The sequence below is a fragment of the Aythya ferina genome (assembly GCF_964211825.1).
Source record: "Aythya ferina genome assembly, chromosome: 2".
Classification (NCBI taxonomy): domain Eukaryota; kingdom Metazoa; phylum Chordata; class Aves; order Anseriformes; family Anatidae; genus Aythya; species Aythya ferina.
In genome coordinates, this window is record NC_140297.1 from 30,412,947 (window position 1) to 30,432,471 (window position 19,525).

Below are 19,525 nucleotides of genomic sequence, written 5' to 3' on the forward strand. Positions count from 1 at the left end.
TATCTGTCCTACGGTAGAGAAATTTCCTCTTAAATGCTCTAAATGTTATTAGAGCCACTTCAGCTCTTAGGGCTAAAATCTGTATTTACTAAGCTGCTTTTACAGATACCCTTCAGTAATTTGGATTCAGTGTTTGGAAAAGGAGAGTAATCTAGAAACAGATGATCAGTATAATTTCAAAATACTTTTGTCTCAGCTTCTTAGCCAATATTACTATACACACCACAGGAATTTTGCCAACGATAATACTTGTCTAACTGTAATCAGATGCAAGACTAAAGACTACAGAAGCTCTGCAGTATTATTTATGGGAAAAAAAATGTATTCACTGTTATTTCTCTTATGACGTCTGTTTTAAAACTTCCTTATTCCCAGTAATAAAGTAGTCTGGTTTTAAAGGTATTGAGACAATAAAATAATATTGAACAAATAAATATGTAAAATTTTGAAACTTTTAAATGTTTGAGAAAGTGTGGCATAAATCAAATACAGTAGTAGTACTTAAAAAAGAATCTTGAATGGCATCTCTAACTTTACCAACCGTATGATAATTATGAGTGAGTTAGTACTTCACTTGTATATTGGAATAGAACCTGCATTGTGTGTGAATGGAAGTGAATAAAAGATAAATGTTCACCCTAAATATCACCAGCTCAGAGAAGTAACAGCCTGCTAAACCTTTTAAAAAAGATTTACATTAACAAAAGGCTAATCTGTTAGATATTTCACAATTCATGTGAACTCTATAATTTGGAAACCATCCACTTGTGAATTCACAATGCTGGGTTTGAACTAGCAATTTCACTAATTTGGATGCTCTGCTCATTATGATTTCCCCTTAAACTAGGGGAATATCCATATGAAAGCACCAAGTTGAAAGTCAGAGCAATTACACTGTTACAATGTTTACCCCTTTATTGTACTGACCATACTATACTGCTGCCATTTTACCAAACAGAATACAATCCCTGACAAATGGTTATTTTGTTTGGTCATTGAGTCTATGAATGTAAACAAAAATTAGTTTTTCCTTGTCTAGACTGACAACTGAGCTGGCCATGTAACTGGACAACACACACTTTTTATCCTCATTATAAAACTCAGTTACAGTTTTGTATATATTGTAATGACACTATTCATGAGACAGTAATTACAATAAATCACTAATAAAAAAAGTTTCAGTAAATCCAGTTTATCATAGCATGGGACAAAATATTCCTCTCCTGGAATGGCATTTTAATGTGCAAAAGTTAAGTAGTAGGTGGGTATCTTGCAGCTGAAAATATTGTTTTCAGCTCATAATTTCTAAAGATACAGGTGGCTACCAATTTAAAATCCCAGGCTTGCTAAAAATGATGGAACAATTAGAAAAATATTATCTCAGTCTTGCAATAAGTGACCATGCAGAATCACTGGTGAACTTCATGGTTATAGTGGACATTTTACCAGAAAAGTAATTCAAACCAAGACCCTGTGTCTTGGTTCCCACACTGATGATATCAGTCCCTATCACATACTTCACGCTCAAAAATACCATGAATATACCTAGGTTTTCTGTAATTATTGCTTACAATGTATATCAAACTATTTTCACATTATAGCAATATAGTCAATAGATGGCCCAAATTATTTTGATATGGATATTGAACAATAATGGTAGTGTAAAACCTATGATCTTTGCAAGAATAAAATTTGCTTTATCTGCATAAAGAAAGAAGGATAGCAACCTTACTGATTATAGAGAGATACGTGCCAGTCAGAAGAAGGAAAGCAGAAGCACTTGTGGGAAAAGTGAATCAATAAATGCTGAGTAGTGGATGTCATAGGTACAGTGAATTTCAGAAATAACTTAAAAATGACAGTCAAAAACTTACTTGGAAACGACTGAGAAAAGGGAACCAGTTCAAGAAGGCAGGGAGGAGGGCAGGAAACAAATAAGCAGGCTAAAGGATGGGCTTTTTTAGAATAGATTCCAGACAATAGGTTTTGTGGATGTGGCAAACTCACCAATGAACAGTTACAGTGGGTAAGAGAGCAGTGAATTATCCTGGACCACAGCTTTACCAGCCTAGACTTAGTAGTAGTACTGGAAATTAGTGATATTTACAATATTTGAAGATTGTGGTATGCATATTGCAAACACCTTGGACATCACACAAGTAAAAATATTGTTAAACAACTGTTCTATAATTATATTTAAAACCAAGTTTCATGTGTTAAGACTCACTGTGTTCTAAATTCGACTGATTTAAGATGCATAACTGTAACACAGTTAATCATTAGAGTACAACTAATCCACCATGGCTTGCTCTGCCCTTTGGCAAAAATATAATTCTTCCAAAGAAATATGGATCAGGTCCAAGGTGTTATATATGGAGTGGTAATTCGTGTCGAGAAGATGGTTGATATTAATAAAGAAGGGGGAGATTTGGGAGCGTGTCCATGGGGGTCGGAAAGCCCTGTGGTTGATGGTAACATCAGACTCTTAACGATGAGGCCATCAGGAATGTAAAAGAGTTTAGAGGAAACAAAGAAGGGTGATTCAGGAGACTCCATGCAGTCTCTGGTTTCTTGTTCTTCAGATGGTTTCTTGTTCTCCAGCCGTTAAGGCATGGATGTTTCTGGGTGTTTGCTGTTGTTGTTACATTCAACGTTGTTTGACCAATGAAAAGTTGTTTTGAAAAGAACTGCTATGGGGTGAAGGGTATAAGAGGGGAGCCTGTCCTCAAGATTAAAAAAAAAAAAAAAAAAAAAAAAAAAAAAAAAAAAAAGCAACACGAAGTTATGTCACCAATAAAGAAGCAGAAAGAAGGAATGAAAAGGAACAGGCTAGCAGAACAGAGACCAGGATGGGAACAGGCACATTGATCACCTCATGAAGATAGGTTCGGCCAGACTCAGCAAACTGCTCAGAGAAGCTCGTACAGAAAGTCGCTGGAAACAGGCGCACTGGAGCAGGAGAGAAGCTCAAGCTGATAGAAGCAGACCCACGCACACAACTGCCCCTCGCTGGTAAGTAGTTGCGCATTATGGGGAATCATACGTCCTTGGAAACAAAGACTGTCCTGGTAACCTTACAGCTTATTCTCCTTATTAACAATCAGACAGTTTATGATCTTGAAATATGGGACCAAATTGAGGTCAAGGTGTGGGACTCTGCAACTAAAAACGACAAGGTTGCAGTGGGATTGCTCGGCACCTGGCGAGCAGTCTCTGAGGCCTTAAAGAGACATGTGGGGCCACAATCACAAACGTGTGGTTTGCCAGATAGTGAGGGAGCTGCGGGCTCCTTTACTGATCCGACTGCTACATCATCGGCCCCTCCGCTACAGCCATCGAAGGCTTTTGCTGTTACGCCCCCTGCTGACCTGGACGTGCCTTTTGACCCAGGATTATTGGCCTTCAAAAGGAGATGGATATGCTTTTCTTCGATCTGGTAAGAACGGGATACATAAGGCCCGAAGGCCAAGTTGCTTGACAACTTAAAGCGAGACATATTGTTCAAAAGGAATGGAAAATGGAGACTTGTTTGTAATCAAGAAAAGGAATGGAAAAATGGAGGCTGCTAAGTCATGGAACTTGAGGTAACAAACAATCCTTTTTCTGATTGTATAGGCATACTCGTGTTTAGTATGTAAAAGCAATGTTCTGTATATTTAGAATGTTTGACGTTCGTGTGTGCGTGTTGGTGGAGCGTAGACTCCCCGCACACCCAGCGCTGTTTACTTGCCTTTTATATCTTTTATAAATATTACTAAATTCAGATTGAGATGAGACTTCATTTATAACAAAGGTTTTGTTCAGAAGAAAATAACTCTGCACTTATTGTCTTCTTAAAGTATTCTTGGTGTATGTGTCTTTCCACAATACTCTGTAAATTCCCAATGTTCAACAGCAAAGAAATACTTCAGCAATCAATTCCAATAATCAGGGGAAATAGTGTAATTTTCAAAATAGGCCCATTGCTTTGTGAAGGTATAAAGGCCCAGGTGCTGTAGATTCCCAACTAAATTACAGAGTAAGTTGTAGGAATTCAGTTTGGCTGTCTTGGGCATCATTTAAGTGGACAGAATTTAAGGTTTAAAAAGGCCTGCTGATGTAAACTTGTGGATAGAATTTTAAAAATACACGCTCTCCAAATTAAATGTTTAAGGGAGTAACAAAGAAATACAACTTTTGTGGATATAATTTCTATTATACTGTATAAAAATAACATAAATTAGACATTTTAAATAATAGACTTAAGGGAACGGGAGCCTTTTCAGAGGGACAAAGCCTTTGTGAAATGGTGACCTCTCTACAGAGCCATGTGGGTCTGTGGCTGACTGCTATTCAGCCAGCTATTATTTACCTCTCTGTGAGGTGAACAATAACTGAATTTCAGATTCTTCAAGATCATTAAATCCACAATAACAGTTGTTGTCAGAAGTAGAAGACTCCTATAGAGATATAACAACCAAACAGGGAAACTCTTTTCAAGGCTAAAAACACAGGTGCTAGGCACAAATTACACAATGTATCAGCCTGGCAATTTTCATGTCACTTTGTTAACTGTTGCAGTCTACATATATAACCATAGAGTACCTTTTATGCCTATGTTCAGCTGCCGAGTTTTCAGGGTTTCTCCAGCTCACCCATCTCTCTCTGCTCCCAAATAACGAATGTCTAAACCATTAATTATTATACCAATGTTTAAAGCATACTGTTGCCCTTTGGCTGAGAGCTCCTTGATTTTCAGGCATCGCAGCAGGTCAGCTTCCGTTGTTGGAAAAGAATCAATATCAGAGAGTCGGCTTCATTGTGATTTATTTGAACCACTGCAATGTATTTTTATATAGATTATGTACATGAGTTGACATAAACAACTCTGAAAACCTTCATTTAGGCATGCAAATAAACTACAAGAAACATTTTTGCTACTGTCCCAGCAGTTCTCTAAGTACCATCACATCTATTATGAAATTAGGTGACACATCCACTTGAGTAACTGGACATTCAGGCGGTGATACTAACTTCACTGACAGCTTGTTCAAAATATTTTACACCGACCTTCTACAGCATATTTATTAAAAATGCACAATAACTGATAATCAAAAACCTTTATTTTAGTTTTAGTTTAGTTTAGTTTGGGGAATATAATAGACTTGAAAAGGAAAGTGGAATTATAAATTTCAGATTTATAAGTTAGACTTCAAAGAAATTCAAACATGTGACTGGTGTCCATAGGCTACACTTTCTCTGAGCAAGGACTATTTTAACCTTGTTCCAGCTCAGGTCTGCTAAGGAGCCCTTTATTCCAACACATTTCTGTGAAAGAACATGGCTATCTCATTAAAAAGGAAGAACGAATAACCTAGAATGATTGTGCTGTTGACATTTACATGAAATCCGGCAGTTTCACAGTCCCCCTAAGATTTAGAATTTTATGGGTCTCCTTGTTCTATTGTTTTTCTCCATTATTTAAATGCATATATTTTCAACAAAAAAAGGAACTGGAAATGTTAATTGAGAGTAACCACAGATGTTTGGAACTCAAAGTAGAAAACTTATGAATGTTATCATCTTGACTGATGACAACATACATCAGAGAGATACGATCATTAATAAATAACTTGTGGGTTCAAACATACAGTTTGGCTCAACAGAAAACATGCAAATTCTACTCTCATTATAATAAACATTTTACAGGTTGAGTAAATATGTCTGAAAGTAGTGTTCAAAAGAAAAAAAAAGCTCAAAATAAACTCAATTAAAATCTATTACAATAATCATAAATTGTTTAAAATAAATACACATTATGTTTATCCCTTTCCACTCTATTACAGTAACTGGCATGAAAGATACATTTTCGTTTACCTCTGTGCTGTACAATCCCCTCACTGTTTCATTTCAACCTGAATGATGTACATGACAATACTAAACAAATACAACATTTTGACTGACAGTCCAGTATAACTGGCATTATAGATGTGGATGAATGAATGGACAGATGGATGTATGGGCAGGTTTTATTAGGCAATCTAGCCCTCACAGAAAGGAAAACAAAGACTAGTAAATGAAATACAGAGTTTATTCAACTGCTTTCTTAATTGACAAATTTATACAGCCTACGTAGTGTTGCCAGGGGCAAAAAGTGATGGCAGGAGATAAACTGGAAATTTAGGATTATTCATTTCTGTGGAATGAATTAAAAACATACCAAAACAAGCTTAATAAAATGCAATCTCTGTTTGAAAATTAATTAAAAATTGCTTCAAAGTGACTCTGAAGTAAAACTATTTAGATTCCTAATAGGGAGAGAAATTGAAAATATTTCCTAAAAACACTGTTATGGTTCAAAAGACTAGAGTTTAAATTGCTTTCAGTACAGGGTTTCTGTCTGAACTTAACACTGCCCTCTTGTGCTTCTTCCTTAAAATACATTTTCCTTTACATCACAAGATAATGAAAACCAGAAGACGGAGACAGAAATACAGTCACTAAGTGGTTTTTGTGTGTGTGTGTTTTCATTTATTTGTTTGGCTTTGTTTAAAGCTTCAATTCAGTGAGATGAAGTTGAAAATAAATATTTAATTTATTTTAAAATTTGTCCTCTCAATCTCAAAGCATAGAATTTCTAGTATACCCTACGCAAAACAATACTGGTTATTAGTTTTATCTCAGTTAAAATTTATTTTAAATTCCTGAAATAACCTTCTGCAATTTTTCTAATCTAGTTACTTTTTGGAGTAAGATTATTTCAATTTTCTATACATCTCAAGATGAGTGTAACAAAAGATGTTTGAATAATCAAACGGCAATAACATTCGGTACAGGATAAAATTACAGGCATGAAAGAAATCAGGCACCTCATGTATGACTTTTTTTGAGCAGGTTTTGCCTATTCTGCAGGTTGCACCTTAGCCACACTGTAGCTAAGATAGCCACACTGTATTTGTAGATATCCAGAGAAATCAAACTTCCAAAAGGATAAGAGCCAATTCACCTTTCAGTTTCATCAGCACTTTACACATCCTAAGTCTAACATAATGAATGAATGGACAACTGAATGGTTTTAATAGAGAATAACTTCCTGTATATCTCACCTTAAAATATGTAGTATTGGCAAAAATTGTTAAAGCATACTCTTTTCAGTAATACACCGATGACAACTGAAATATAATATTGCAAAGCACAAAACGTGTACACTTCCACTTCAATCTTTTTCTTCCTCCAACTTAAAAGGAAAAAACAAAATAAAATCTATAAACTTTTCTGTAGAAAAGAAATCCCAAGACTATATACATATATATATATATTTTTTTTTTTTCAAGCAATAGCGTAAACTTTATGCCAGTGAACATATATCATTTAATATATTTCTGTAACATTTCTCATTGGTGTAAAAGTTCATGTATCTGTGTAACTAAATAATATGCAACCCATACAGAAAATGGTACATGGACAAGATAATCAGTGCTGGCCTGTTCTCTTCTACCAAAGTACATGCTACTTAAAAACGAGACAATTTCAAGTGGCAAAAGTTGATATACCGTGATTCACTTACATTCACATGATTGCAAAATTGAAGAGTCATGGAAGAAGCATGTTAGGCAACTGACTGCAACACTATCTGATTCAGATAACACTCTAGTCCCCATAAAAAGTCACTGCCAGCATAATTTAGTCTGTCTAGTCACTTTCTGCCCCACTGAATCCCTAAGATTATAGAATGGATAGGGAGAGCTCAGCCAGAGTAATCTGAAACAACAAACAACACTCTGTAACTGACATGCATGAGAATATATATATATATGAACACTGTCTGCATTACACAGGAACAAATACATGTGCAAAAATTCATTTATGAAAAAGAAAACTTCAAATCAATCTTTGAGATTGTTAGATATTTGCAACATAAAAAAAAAATAAACACAACTAAAGTCAGGTTGCTAATATAGCAGTAAAAGCTGCAAATAAAATGCAATTTATCACAGAGTTCTCACAGTATACTGCATGGTTATCAGTAAAACATATGATACATAGTTTTATTTGTACATGTGAACAAATAATACCTGTAAATTTCTGCAGCCATTCAGAGGTCTGTAGTGTTGATATATTCAAAGCATGCAGTATGTGCTTCAGTCTGTTCATTTGATTATGTAGCATTTTATTAAATGAGTTCCTGGTAATAATATTAACTGTAGACTTACCCTGGCATTGGTCCATTTCCAGCAAGACTATAAACTTGACGAGGATTTAAAAGGTACTGAAATTTTCTATAAATTCTGAAGAAGTAAAAAAGACAAAGAAAAATATTTACTTACGTTTGTTTGTTTTTTCATTTACATTGTGTTTTTTTTTTTTGTTTGTTTGTTTTTTTTTAAGCTGTCAACCAAACAATTAAAGAAGTTAACATCTACTATAATGATTTGAATTGCAGGATGTCATTTATAAAAATAAATAAGTAAGTATATAATTTATACAGACTGTATATTGTACATAAAATAAGGAATAAGGAAAGACCCAAGAAAAGGTGAGTCAAAAAAAAAAAAAAAAAAAAAAAAAGAATTTGAAAGAACCCTGTTAATTGTTGAACTAACTCCATGGAAAAGCATATGTATCCTTGAATTTATAGCTAACACAAAATTAAAAGCATAATTAATTGCAAAAGTAAACTGGCTCTGTCACCCACCAAAAATGTCCCCCCATAGGTTGAACAACATTCTAAGAAAGCAAATCTATTGTCAACTCATCAACTGAATCTAACCGTAGAATTTACAATTACTTTGGATTATATTGAAATAACAAAAAATATGAAGAAGATTCAAATACATTGTTACTTAAAGTACACAACTTAAAATTATATGAATAATAGAAGGGAACTGATAAGCAGGAAGAGCTTTGCCCTATCCCATAAGGAACTCCCAGACAATCTTTCTTTATATGGTAAAATATTTCAAAAAAATATTACTTTGCAAATATGAGGTTAATTGTCCTAAAAGTATTACAAATGTAATGTTTCTTCATTAAGAGCACTAGATATATATTTTCCCACATTGAGGACATTGTGGTATCTGCACAACTTCTTATACAGAAGTACATGAAATTTTGAGCTCTGAATAAATGAAAACATACCTGAGATCTACGACAATTGCTTGAATTATAACCCCTTATCTCCTGCTTTTAACTTTAATGCTAATGTCCTCAAGCTAATTCACATTTTAATGTTTTTAAGAAAACATTAGTTTTTCCACTGAAATATCTCTTCCTTTCTTTTTACTGCCTTAAATAAAATAGAAGCATAACAAGAGCTGAATTTATCTTAAAATGGCCACATGGTTTCAAATTCAGGAAAATAAAACTGTCTAGACACAATCTATGTGCACACTGAGGGATTTAAAAAAAACTAGAAATACATAATTTATCAGGTTAGGTGGAAGACAAGGATGTAAGAATACTGAATACAAACAATTTTTTAATTATCTGTAAAATTGCCAAATTGGAACATTTTCTTAACTTCTCAATTATTTAGTGATATCAGCTTCTTCATGAAGTACTATGTTCAAATACACTCAACACAGTCTATTCCTGATGTCATTCATGATAGAAAAAAATCAGTATGAAATGACTGGTTTCACTTTGCTAGCATGCACATCGTTGCCAACCGTTGTGATGACAACTGAATCAGACATTTGACAGTGGGATTACAACACAGTATATTTCTATGTCATATGCAGTATCTACTGATGTAAAAAGATCTTTTTTTTTAAAAAAAAAAAAAAAAAAAAAACTTAGTATGTGTAAATTGCTTCTCTGTGACATAGGATTTAACCTGGTCAAAGGGCCAGCTAATTTAACCTGTGTAGCTGACCAGGAGTTCTTGAACAGTATTGTTAATGAGTCCTAAAGGCTTAAGTGAATTATTTACTTAAAGATTAGGTGCTACAAAACATAGACATTACCTAAAGCTCACAGTACTGTTGTCAGGTATCAGTGAAATGTTATAAAAGTCTTTCTAGTAAAGAGAGAGCCAAAAATCCTACCTCTAGAGCCTATCTTTAGCCAAAAACCTGGAAGTCCACCTGCAGTAATGAAGACTACATTGAATCCTATCTGAATCATTAGGTTCTTTCCACAGGTACTAGTTGAACATCAATACCAGATAATCACTCTGACAACTGACTGCATGTCACATCATGCTTTAAGTTATCATAACATATTTATATACTCTAGTCTGTGTATAATTCATAACTTGGTGATTCATATCAGTTCATATTAACGAAGAAGAAGAAATTGTCTATAAATGTTTGTCTTCATATTAAAGTGTGACCAGACAGTGTGGCCCATTCAAGACTAGGAAATGGGCAGTAATTTAGTCTTCCAGTTTTATATTTGTGGTACCAAAATGCCTACTCGTTTCTAGATGTGTTGCTTCTGCATGTAAGGAAGGGATTGGACATGGTTGCTTTATGACTGAAGATTTATTGAAAGTCATGAGACAGAACACTGGGTAATGCTAAAAGACAGCTTTTTGTGACAGTTCAATTCCATGAACAAAGCCAGTTTATTAACCTACCACAGGTCACCACGACCTCCAGCTTGGTCTAAACCCTATGACTCAGCTCACCAATAAACAAGTGTTTCTGTAACTGCTCATGGGGATATTCTGTGGTAACAAATTAGAGCTAAAATTGAAATCTTCAGAAAAGTTTATATGTTGTCATTCCCCCCCCCAAACGCACACTTAAATCATGTCCCTGATCTCATATGAAGCCCAAAACAGCTGCACTAGCATAGCTGAGGAGGATGAAAATTACAGCAGAAGTGGCCAAGAGAACTGGGATTATCCATGAACAGCTTTGCTGCTGTAGATAATACTCCTGACTGCATCTGACTGTTGGGATGAGTCCGACTGGGCTACCTTCCAAACTAATAAAATCATTCCTTCAGAGGGAGAAAAGAAATAGACAGAAACCTGTTGGCAATTTAAAACTGGTAGTAAAAGTTGCCTGCACCAGGGAAAAAGCTGGCCATAGCAGTCAGTACCTTGTGCCAACTGGGGGATGTATCTTTTCTATCATCTGGGGGATGATGATTCAGGATGTCATCACTTTAGGCTTTATTTATCCTTAGTGACAGAGAACAAAGAAGCCAAGACCTCCACCCCAAAAGTAAAAGAATGGTAGTGATCTCTCCTAGATATAAAACATTTCAAAAATATCATTTGAAACTGCTTCTATATTTTGTCTTAATGCTAAATGAAAGATTAGAAATCTAGATTAGTCATAGAGTAGTATGGAAGAGCTACTCTGAACCAAAGTTATTTGAAAACAACAAAGGTCAAAGACATCATCAACCTGTACTGCACAGATACTAGATGCAGAGTCAGCAGGAAACATCAGTGTATGGAAGCTGATCTCCAGTTCATCCAACCGCACATTTGTCAAGGAAACAATTGTTTAAACTCATCTGCTGGTCAGGTAAATAGATTGGAAAATGGGGAAGGGCAAAACAAAGTAATGAGTATGGCAAAACATCAGCATGATTTAGAAGCACTCTTATGTGAGAAGCACTACCCTTAACAATAACAGTATTTAGAAGCACTACATGCCTTAACTAGTTGCCAGTTGTATATATATATTCTTTCTGTTGAAATCAAATATTTTGTTAATGAGGTACTAAATTCATCCATTCTATTCACAGAATATTGAAGGCTGCTGTCATGATGAGTTACAACTTAGTTACAACTTAAACTCAGACATACAGGAATGCTAGCTATAGGATGAAAAGAACGCACTACTTTTTTTTTCCTTTTTTTTTTTTTTTTTTCTTTCCTGACTAAATGACCCAAAATGTCCACAATTACTGAAAACATGTTACAGTGTGATGTGTCTGGAGTAAGATATCTCTGATTGGCTTTGCTAAACCAGTCCAAACTCATTTTTAATTAAAATCTGTTTGTGGCATATGAAAGTGTTAAACTCATCAACTTTAATTCTGATTTGTTACTTTCTCCATAATAAACATTAAATTACACTTCTGTTCTAATTTATTACGTATATATGGATTACACATTGTACTAAATAGTTTAAATTAAAAAAAGAAAAACTTGTTTAAATTCATTTGCATTTCAGGTGATGGGCAATAATATTAATCTCTTTATTTAGAAGAAAGTATATCCAGATTATTTTGATAGTACTCTATTTTTCAGTAAACCATGAAAACCATAGCATTATTTTTTAAAAGAGAAATCTGCTCATGAAGAACATATTTATCACTACACCTTTTGCAAAACTCTGTCTTTCTAACATAATTCAAGTTTTAAAATATATTGAGATGATAATCTATTGTAGAGATTGTAGAGAAGGCACTTTTGTGTTCTGAATGCATTTTTTCTACACATTCATTTCCCATCACCCATCTGTTTCAACTCTCAAAAACCACAATTGAAGCATCTAACTTTGTTTACCTTAAAGAGATCCTCAGTTCTCTTCCTTTGCATTTTAGAGATTTGGGGGAGGAAAAAAGAAAAAAAAAAAAAAAGTAAAATACAAAAAGAAGTGGCAAGAGTATTATTGGGGAAGTGCATTTATTCAACTGGTTGTCAGATGGATGCATGCATGCTCTGTATGACTAAGGGCAATGAAATAGGTTGGGTTACCATATGGCAAGGCATAAAGTCTCATATGGGGAGCTGTGGAGAACACTGGAGTCTTGACAGTATTTGCAATAACCTTTCTGCATTCAATGAAAGTCAATTAGAAATCAAAGCTTCATTTATCGTGATCTCTCAAATACAGAAAATCCTAAGTAAAGAATGAAGGACAGCTCCCAGAAAAAGATAACCTTGATCTGAATAAGTCAAGATAATTACATTCTCATCTACAAAAATAATGGTGGTTGTTTTTTGGGGGGTGGGGTGTCATCTGGTCACCCTCCTCCCTGTTGTGAAAATCATGCTTTTGTTACAACCTGTCCTCTACTCCTAGCTCAGGCTTCTCAATACCTGACCAGGTTGCAAAATTGCTATAATCAAAAAGTCTGGTGAGTCATCATAATTGTTCATCTTACAAAGCTATTTATGTATTGGAATGTATTATGATTTTACTTTTCACTACATAAGATGTCCAAAATACTTTGGGGAGGGAGCTACTCCTCCTCCTTTTTAGTTGCTGACTGTACAGCAGTCAGGTAAAAATCAGGGAAAATTAATAAATAAATAAATAAATAAATATATATATATACACACCATATATACACTGTTCCCTAAAAATGTTTTATTCCCTGAGATTATATCTACAAGTCAATATGTAGCCTTAACATCCTTATTTTATCATTGTACTATGTTATTTGCACTGATATGAAAACACTTAAAATGTAGAAGGCAACACCTCATAAAATATTCCACAAGTGGAAGACTACTCCATTTTTATTTTTTTTTTAACGTTTTTGAATCTAGGTTTAGATCAAATCATGAGATAATACCTCTTGCTGATGAATGATGAGATATGTCTACATGACTATGTAGTTGACCTTTTGATGTGTTTCTTCCAACACAGAAATACTGAGCACAACCTGGACACTTTAGTATGCAATTTAATATTATTTTGTGTGGCATCAAAGCCAATTTAGGAGATTCTCGTACTTCACTATGTCTATCAATTGGTGGCTGCCATCATGCTATACATGCAATGACAGCTATAATGATGTTAGTGAATTATATGTGTATATGTCATTATATTTATTTATTTGTTTATATATATATATATATATATATATATATATATTTTAAAGTCATCTGACTTCTGTGATCTGTATGGCACCAACAACAGTTTAATTAATAAGAACTTAAAAGCGTCAGACTACAGTATGTGAATGGAAATAGGAGTTCAGACCAGGGATAAAGTTTTACGTTTACTTTTACCCTACAGAATATCTAACATTACATGACATCCCTTGTATCCATTAAACCCTTTCAGATAGTGACCAATTCTGAGCTGGGAACTGAAAACTGTAAAACAGCATTTCATTAACTTGTTTATAAGACTATAACTATATTAAGTGTAGCTCTCAATTCTACCTTTCAGCTAGATACTTCCAGACTGATCCCTTATCTACTCACTTCACACATGTCCTTTAAAATGTCAAGCTGCATGCTACCACATTACACCCAACAATGCTCATGACTTCACAGAAGTCTCACTACTATGTCTGAAACAAGAATAAATGTTCATGTTGTAAGTGTCAACTGTTGGCTCGTAGTGTATTGTCATGATTGCAAAGGCAAGTTTTTGAAATTGTTCATAGTGAATCTTTTAGATAAACTGCCTTACATATAACTAGTATTCTTGGCATTGCTCATATCAAGGTATAGGGGTATAGGTATATCTAGGTACATATAGCTATATATAGGTATAGCTAGGTACAGGGTTCAAATGATCAGCCCATAAATTATAACATCTTCTTTCAGAGGTCTTCACGTGCAATTTTGGTTAAGTGTTGTTTAGCTCTGAGAACTGTCCTAACAACTACTTAGTAGGATTTAGTCCCTTTTGTTGGTTTACTTTAAGAGACACTCTTTGAAATAAGTTATCTAGTGAAATAAGTGGGAAAGAGGTAAGGGAAGCTGACATATTTGATTGGTTCCAAGCTTTAGAAACAGACTGGATCCTTTCTTTTTGGGTATCCACATCACCCAGTATCCACACTTGTCGTCTTCAGCCTGATCTTGGCCAAAAGACTGTAAACTTTTTCTAGGTTTGAAGGATAAATTTTAGCACTGACATCATAAGGTAGGCTATAAAAATCCATGGATTTGTGTGTTGATCAAAAATGACCATAAATGTTATCAGCTACTTGTGATTCTAAAGTACACTGTAAAACCTACATTTCTGCCAGAGCTTGAAGAACAGTTACAGTAGGAAAATGTTACCTACTTCTGTTTTATCATGCCTCGGATACACTACCATTTGAGCATAAACTTTAGCATTTTGAATTCAAATCAATGTAGTTACTGACATATAAAGTTACGCATATCTTTAACGTTTGTGTGATTGGACTTTAACTTTTCAACTGATTGTCAGAATGCTTCCTATCAACAGAAATCAACAAGTTTCTTCACTATAGGAAGAGTGACTTCCTACATTCTTCACTTATGGAGAGACTGGAGAGTCTATTTACTAATCTCTGAAAGGCCAGTCATACGTTAAAAAACAGAATACTACTTCCAAATTAAATTATTGGACTTTCTGCATAATTATTACAGAAATTAAAAGAAAACTGATCTAATATCAAAGATACTATATACAAAGTCAAAATGTAACAAATCACCTTCATACAAATCACACCAAACCATACACTGAATATAGATACTCCTCCAGATGTTAAATGAAACTTGCCTAGAGCTAATTCTAGTTTTTAACAACAGAATCAATAATTGTATACTAGTTTTGTACCTCTTATAAACAGGGCAACGGGATGTCAAAACATGAGGCATAACAGAATAAAATACCAGAATAAAACTCCTATTTTGGATTTCTTTTTTTTATATAACACTTAAAAAAAATCATTTTCAAATGTATCACATAAATCAGATGAGAGAGAGAGAGAATTAGCCTTACCTTTCTCCTTGTTTCCCACCACTTTTAGGATTGACAAAAACTAAAAGTGGATGAGTGCCTGGAACTGGAGTGATCTAAAAGAGGAATAACACAGCCACTCATTAATGCTGTGTTTCATTCTTTTTTTATAAAAAAAAAAAAAAAAAAAAATCTATAGTAGACAGAAAATGAAAGACGTAATGCAAACTCTATGTTATGCTGTATAATCTATTTGGAAGAATATGATTTGCAATAAACCTAACTTTCTTAATTTGCCACAAATTACAAGTGATATATATATGTGTATATATATGTACATATATATATATACCTATTTAGTACTATCTGTCTGTTTTACAGCTATAATGCCATTTTAACCTGTAACTCCATTGAAACCAATACTGATATTAGGTTATATCCATCAATAGAGAAGAAAACTTCAAATGCAAGAAATACGTTTTTGAAGCCGTGAAGAAATTGTATTTTGTAGTGAGAAGAAATAACGCTAAAGGTGAAATACTGTAAAATGAAATCTTAAACTCAATACTTTATCATTATTATTTTAACAAATGACAGAAACTGTGATATTTGACATTATATGAATTCACGTATTTAAAAAAAAAATATATCAAACAATAATAATCAGTTTCTTTTTAAAAGTTTTGAAAGCTGGAAAACTTAAAAAGGAAAGATGACAACAAAATGTGAAGGAAGGACAGAGGTTTACAAACTAACACTTTCCTTAAAAGTAACAATAATAATTTCAGATTGCAGTAAGACAGGGTGTTCACTGACATTACTCCAGACTTTGAAGAATGTAAGAAACTTATAGCACATTAAGATCTCTCTCTAGCATTTGTTTTTAGAAAACACAGATTATACATACAAAAGAAAATAATACTAGAATGTTTAAAAGCATACTAAAAAGCACACTAAAAGTTTGAAGTCAACATCTCTAAAGTCACACACTAACAGCTTCAGAGATGATAAAGCTTAGACTGTCTCTGTTTCAAAATGATATATTGAAAGTTCTTGCACCGAATCCATATTCATAATTCCTGAAACAACAGAATCTTTTCAACTCAAGATTTCACAAAACATAATTTAAGGCAGCAGCAAAAATACATGTCAGCTGAGTCCTGTAGACATCCTATAAGCATAGGCACCTGAAATAAATTTTCTTCTAGTAGCACTAGAAATTCAGCATTACCATGTGGACTCCATCCATAACTTCATAAACAATGGATCCTATACAGATCATATATGCATCAAATAATAAGGAAAAATTCCAACAAACTCTGGAATTAAACCTAACATAAAACCAACCCAGCACCACATTCTGTCACAGTATATTGTTACAGTACATTTGTGTATGTTGAAACATATATCAAGTTGCAGGATATAGTGAAATTTGTCATATATTTAATTTTTATCTACTGTTTTAATCAATTTTAGTTATTTAGCCAATTCCCCTGATGTTTGTTCCTGTGAACTAAGTGTAAACCAATGGTGCTCATTGTGACAGAGATGGAGTACCTACTGAAATCCCTTAGGACGCAGGTTAATTAATGAGACTCATCCTAAGGTTATACATGATCTATTACTTCCTCTAATTAGAAATAATAATCCTGATCATTATGCTGGTTAGTTAGAAAGAAGTAAGATGAATGGGTTTAACTATGATTAATTGTCTTTAAGTTGTGCAGATCTCCACTGCCACTAAGTTAATCTGCTCATTGCTGCCTGATAGAAGGAAGGTTTGGTCATGATACTTTTCTCAATGAAAACTAAACAATGAACTTAGTTCAATTCTATATCTTTTATTTCAAAACTTTACCATATTATAACAAGTAGGTTTAGGACCATCCTATATCTATCTACCTATCTAATCTAATAGTTTGTATTCAATTCCAAAATAATGTCTCTTTCCATTAATTTTTTACAGCTCTTCTAAACTACTTTTCTAAATAACGTAGAATTTTCCATACAATACACAACACAACTAAAGATTTAGATTAAATTGGAACATTTTCAGGCCTTAATTTATCATGACTTAAAGACAATCTCTATGAAGTTATGAGACAACTGACTTAAAGTTTTTGGGACCTGCTGGGGAAAAAAAAAAAGTTGCAGACAAATTAGACAAATTATATCAAATTATATATAGCTTTACCATATTTAAAACAGATGTCCTACAGGGCTAGTGCAAGGATTTGTTAGGTATCTTGAAAAAGGTTCCAAATTATTTTTCTTAGAAATTATTGAAGATCGTGTTAAAATCTGAACATGCTTGCAAAATCAAATTGATTACCACAGGATTATAGCAGTATGCTTTGCCCAGCTACGGAAGAATTAAGAGTAGCATACTTTTACCAGCTACAGAAATTTTTGCTCCAGACAATCTTTAGACAAAAAACTAACAGTAATTGACAATTGTATTTATGGAGTCTTACATCATTGTGGAAGATGTTCCAAAATTATACAATCTGTGGGTGAAGAAAACTTCAACAGTTTCACTGATCTCATCCTTTCACTGTGGTATCCTTTTGAATCCAATCAGCCTTTACAATGACCAGGCTTATCATTATTGATACCAATCAAAAATTTAATACTTGGTGATAAGATGGATTCTTATTACTCCTTATAAATTTTATTTAACAAAGACTACAGTAAAATCAGCAAATTAAAGACACCTTTGCAGAATTATTTCTTAAGTTACCACTATGACAGTATTATATTGTGCACTACTTTATAGACTACAAAGCAATACCAGGTACTCCAGAAAACACCTCAAATCCATTCAATTATTATTACCTTCTTAGCCCTCACTCTATCTTTATCTCCTTCACAAAGAATAATAAATAAAAACAATGATGAATCCTAAGCTCTGTATTTATCATGGAGAAAGAAGATGGAATATAAATTTTCGCTCACAGAAACAAAATTAAAATCAAATTCAAGTCTACCTTGTGCCTGAAAGCAGTTTTTAATAACTTAATGTTGTGTGTGAAAGAGTCAGTGGTGGTAGGAAAATAGGCACTGTATTCCAGGTACTGTATTCCATGAGTGTGAAACAGAGACCTGGATATTCCCGAAAACATTCTGTGACCATAAGCTATCAAATGAAGGGGTAAAAACAAAATTCATGATGATACATGGTGCTGCTACCAAAATGAGATTCCAAAGATCAGCTAGAACAGTTCCGTTCACAGAAAGTGCAAAGATATCAACCAAGAGTTAAAAATTCTGTTTGCTTCCTCTATACCATTTTATTTGAACAACTATTTGCACTGTGTCTGATTAGACAGACCTTAAGTATTCTGTTAATACATATTCTGCCCCTTTTGCTTCATGCTCTATCTGTCCTAAATAACATGAACAGTAATGTAGCCTGTGCGGATGGCAGGTATGGGAAGAGAGCCTAGAGAGCCATGGATAATAACAACCATAATATCATAGTAGGCCACCAATGTGACTGCATAAGTTTTAGTGTTTAGTTGTTGTTTCTGTTTGTTTTGTTTTGAGTTGTCATATGAAGAATGTTTCACTAACCTAAAAAGATGAAACAATAAAATGTCTTTCTATTCAGATACAATAAACAGACACAATAAGGTATATAATGAAAGGTATAAGGCATTTGATCTATGATAATGAGATCATCTTTTAAATTTTACTGAACCTCAATTGTAGAACATCAGAAGATAGAACAGTCAAATGTGTATAATAAATGATTATTACATTGTTAACAATGATAATTTAACTCCTGATGAAATCAAGAAGAGGCATCACATACATGAACATTGACTTTACTCAGGACTACTCGTATCTCAAGGGAAAGAAGTCATGCAATTCAGGCAGTGCTTCTGGTAAACCTGTAAGTAACCTCCTGACAGTGACATTAGCTTATTAATCACACATGATTTTTTCTTCCAAATAGAAGACTC

The 19,525-nt window shown here is 33.7% G+C and overlaps 1 protein-coding gene across 17 annotated transcripts in view; it reads right to left on the minus strand.

The window, feature by feature from the left end:
• DGKB (diacylglycerol kinase beta) overlaps window positions 1-19,525 on the minus strand; it is a 394,311-nt gene that overhangs the window by 219,684 nt on the left and 155,102 nt on the right. For all 17 annotated transcript variants that reach the window (XM_084510955.1, XM_084510954.1, XM_084510947.1 and 14 more), the window contains 2 exons: window positions 15,603-15,676; window positions 8,193-8,267 (listed from right to left, as the gene is read on the minus strand). In XM_084510955.1, the coding sequence (XP_084367081.1) occupies window positions 8,193-8,267; window positions 15,603-15,676 (149 nt within the window). The remainder of the gene's footprint in view (window positions 1-8,192; window positions 8,268-15,602; window positions 15,677-19,525) is intronic.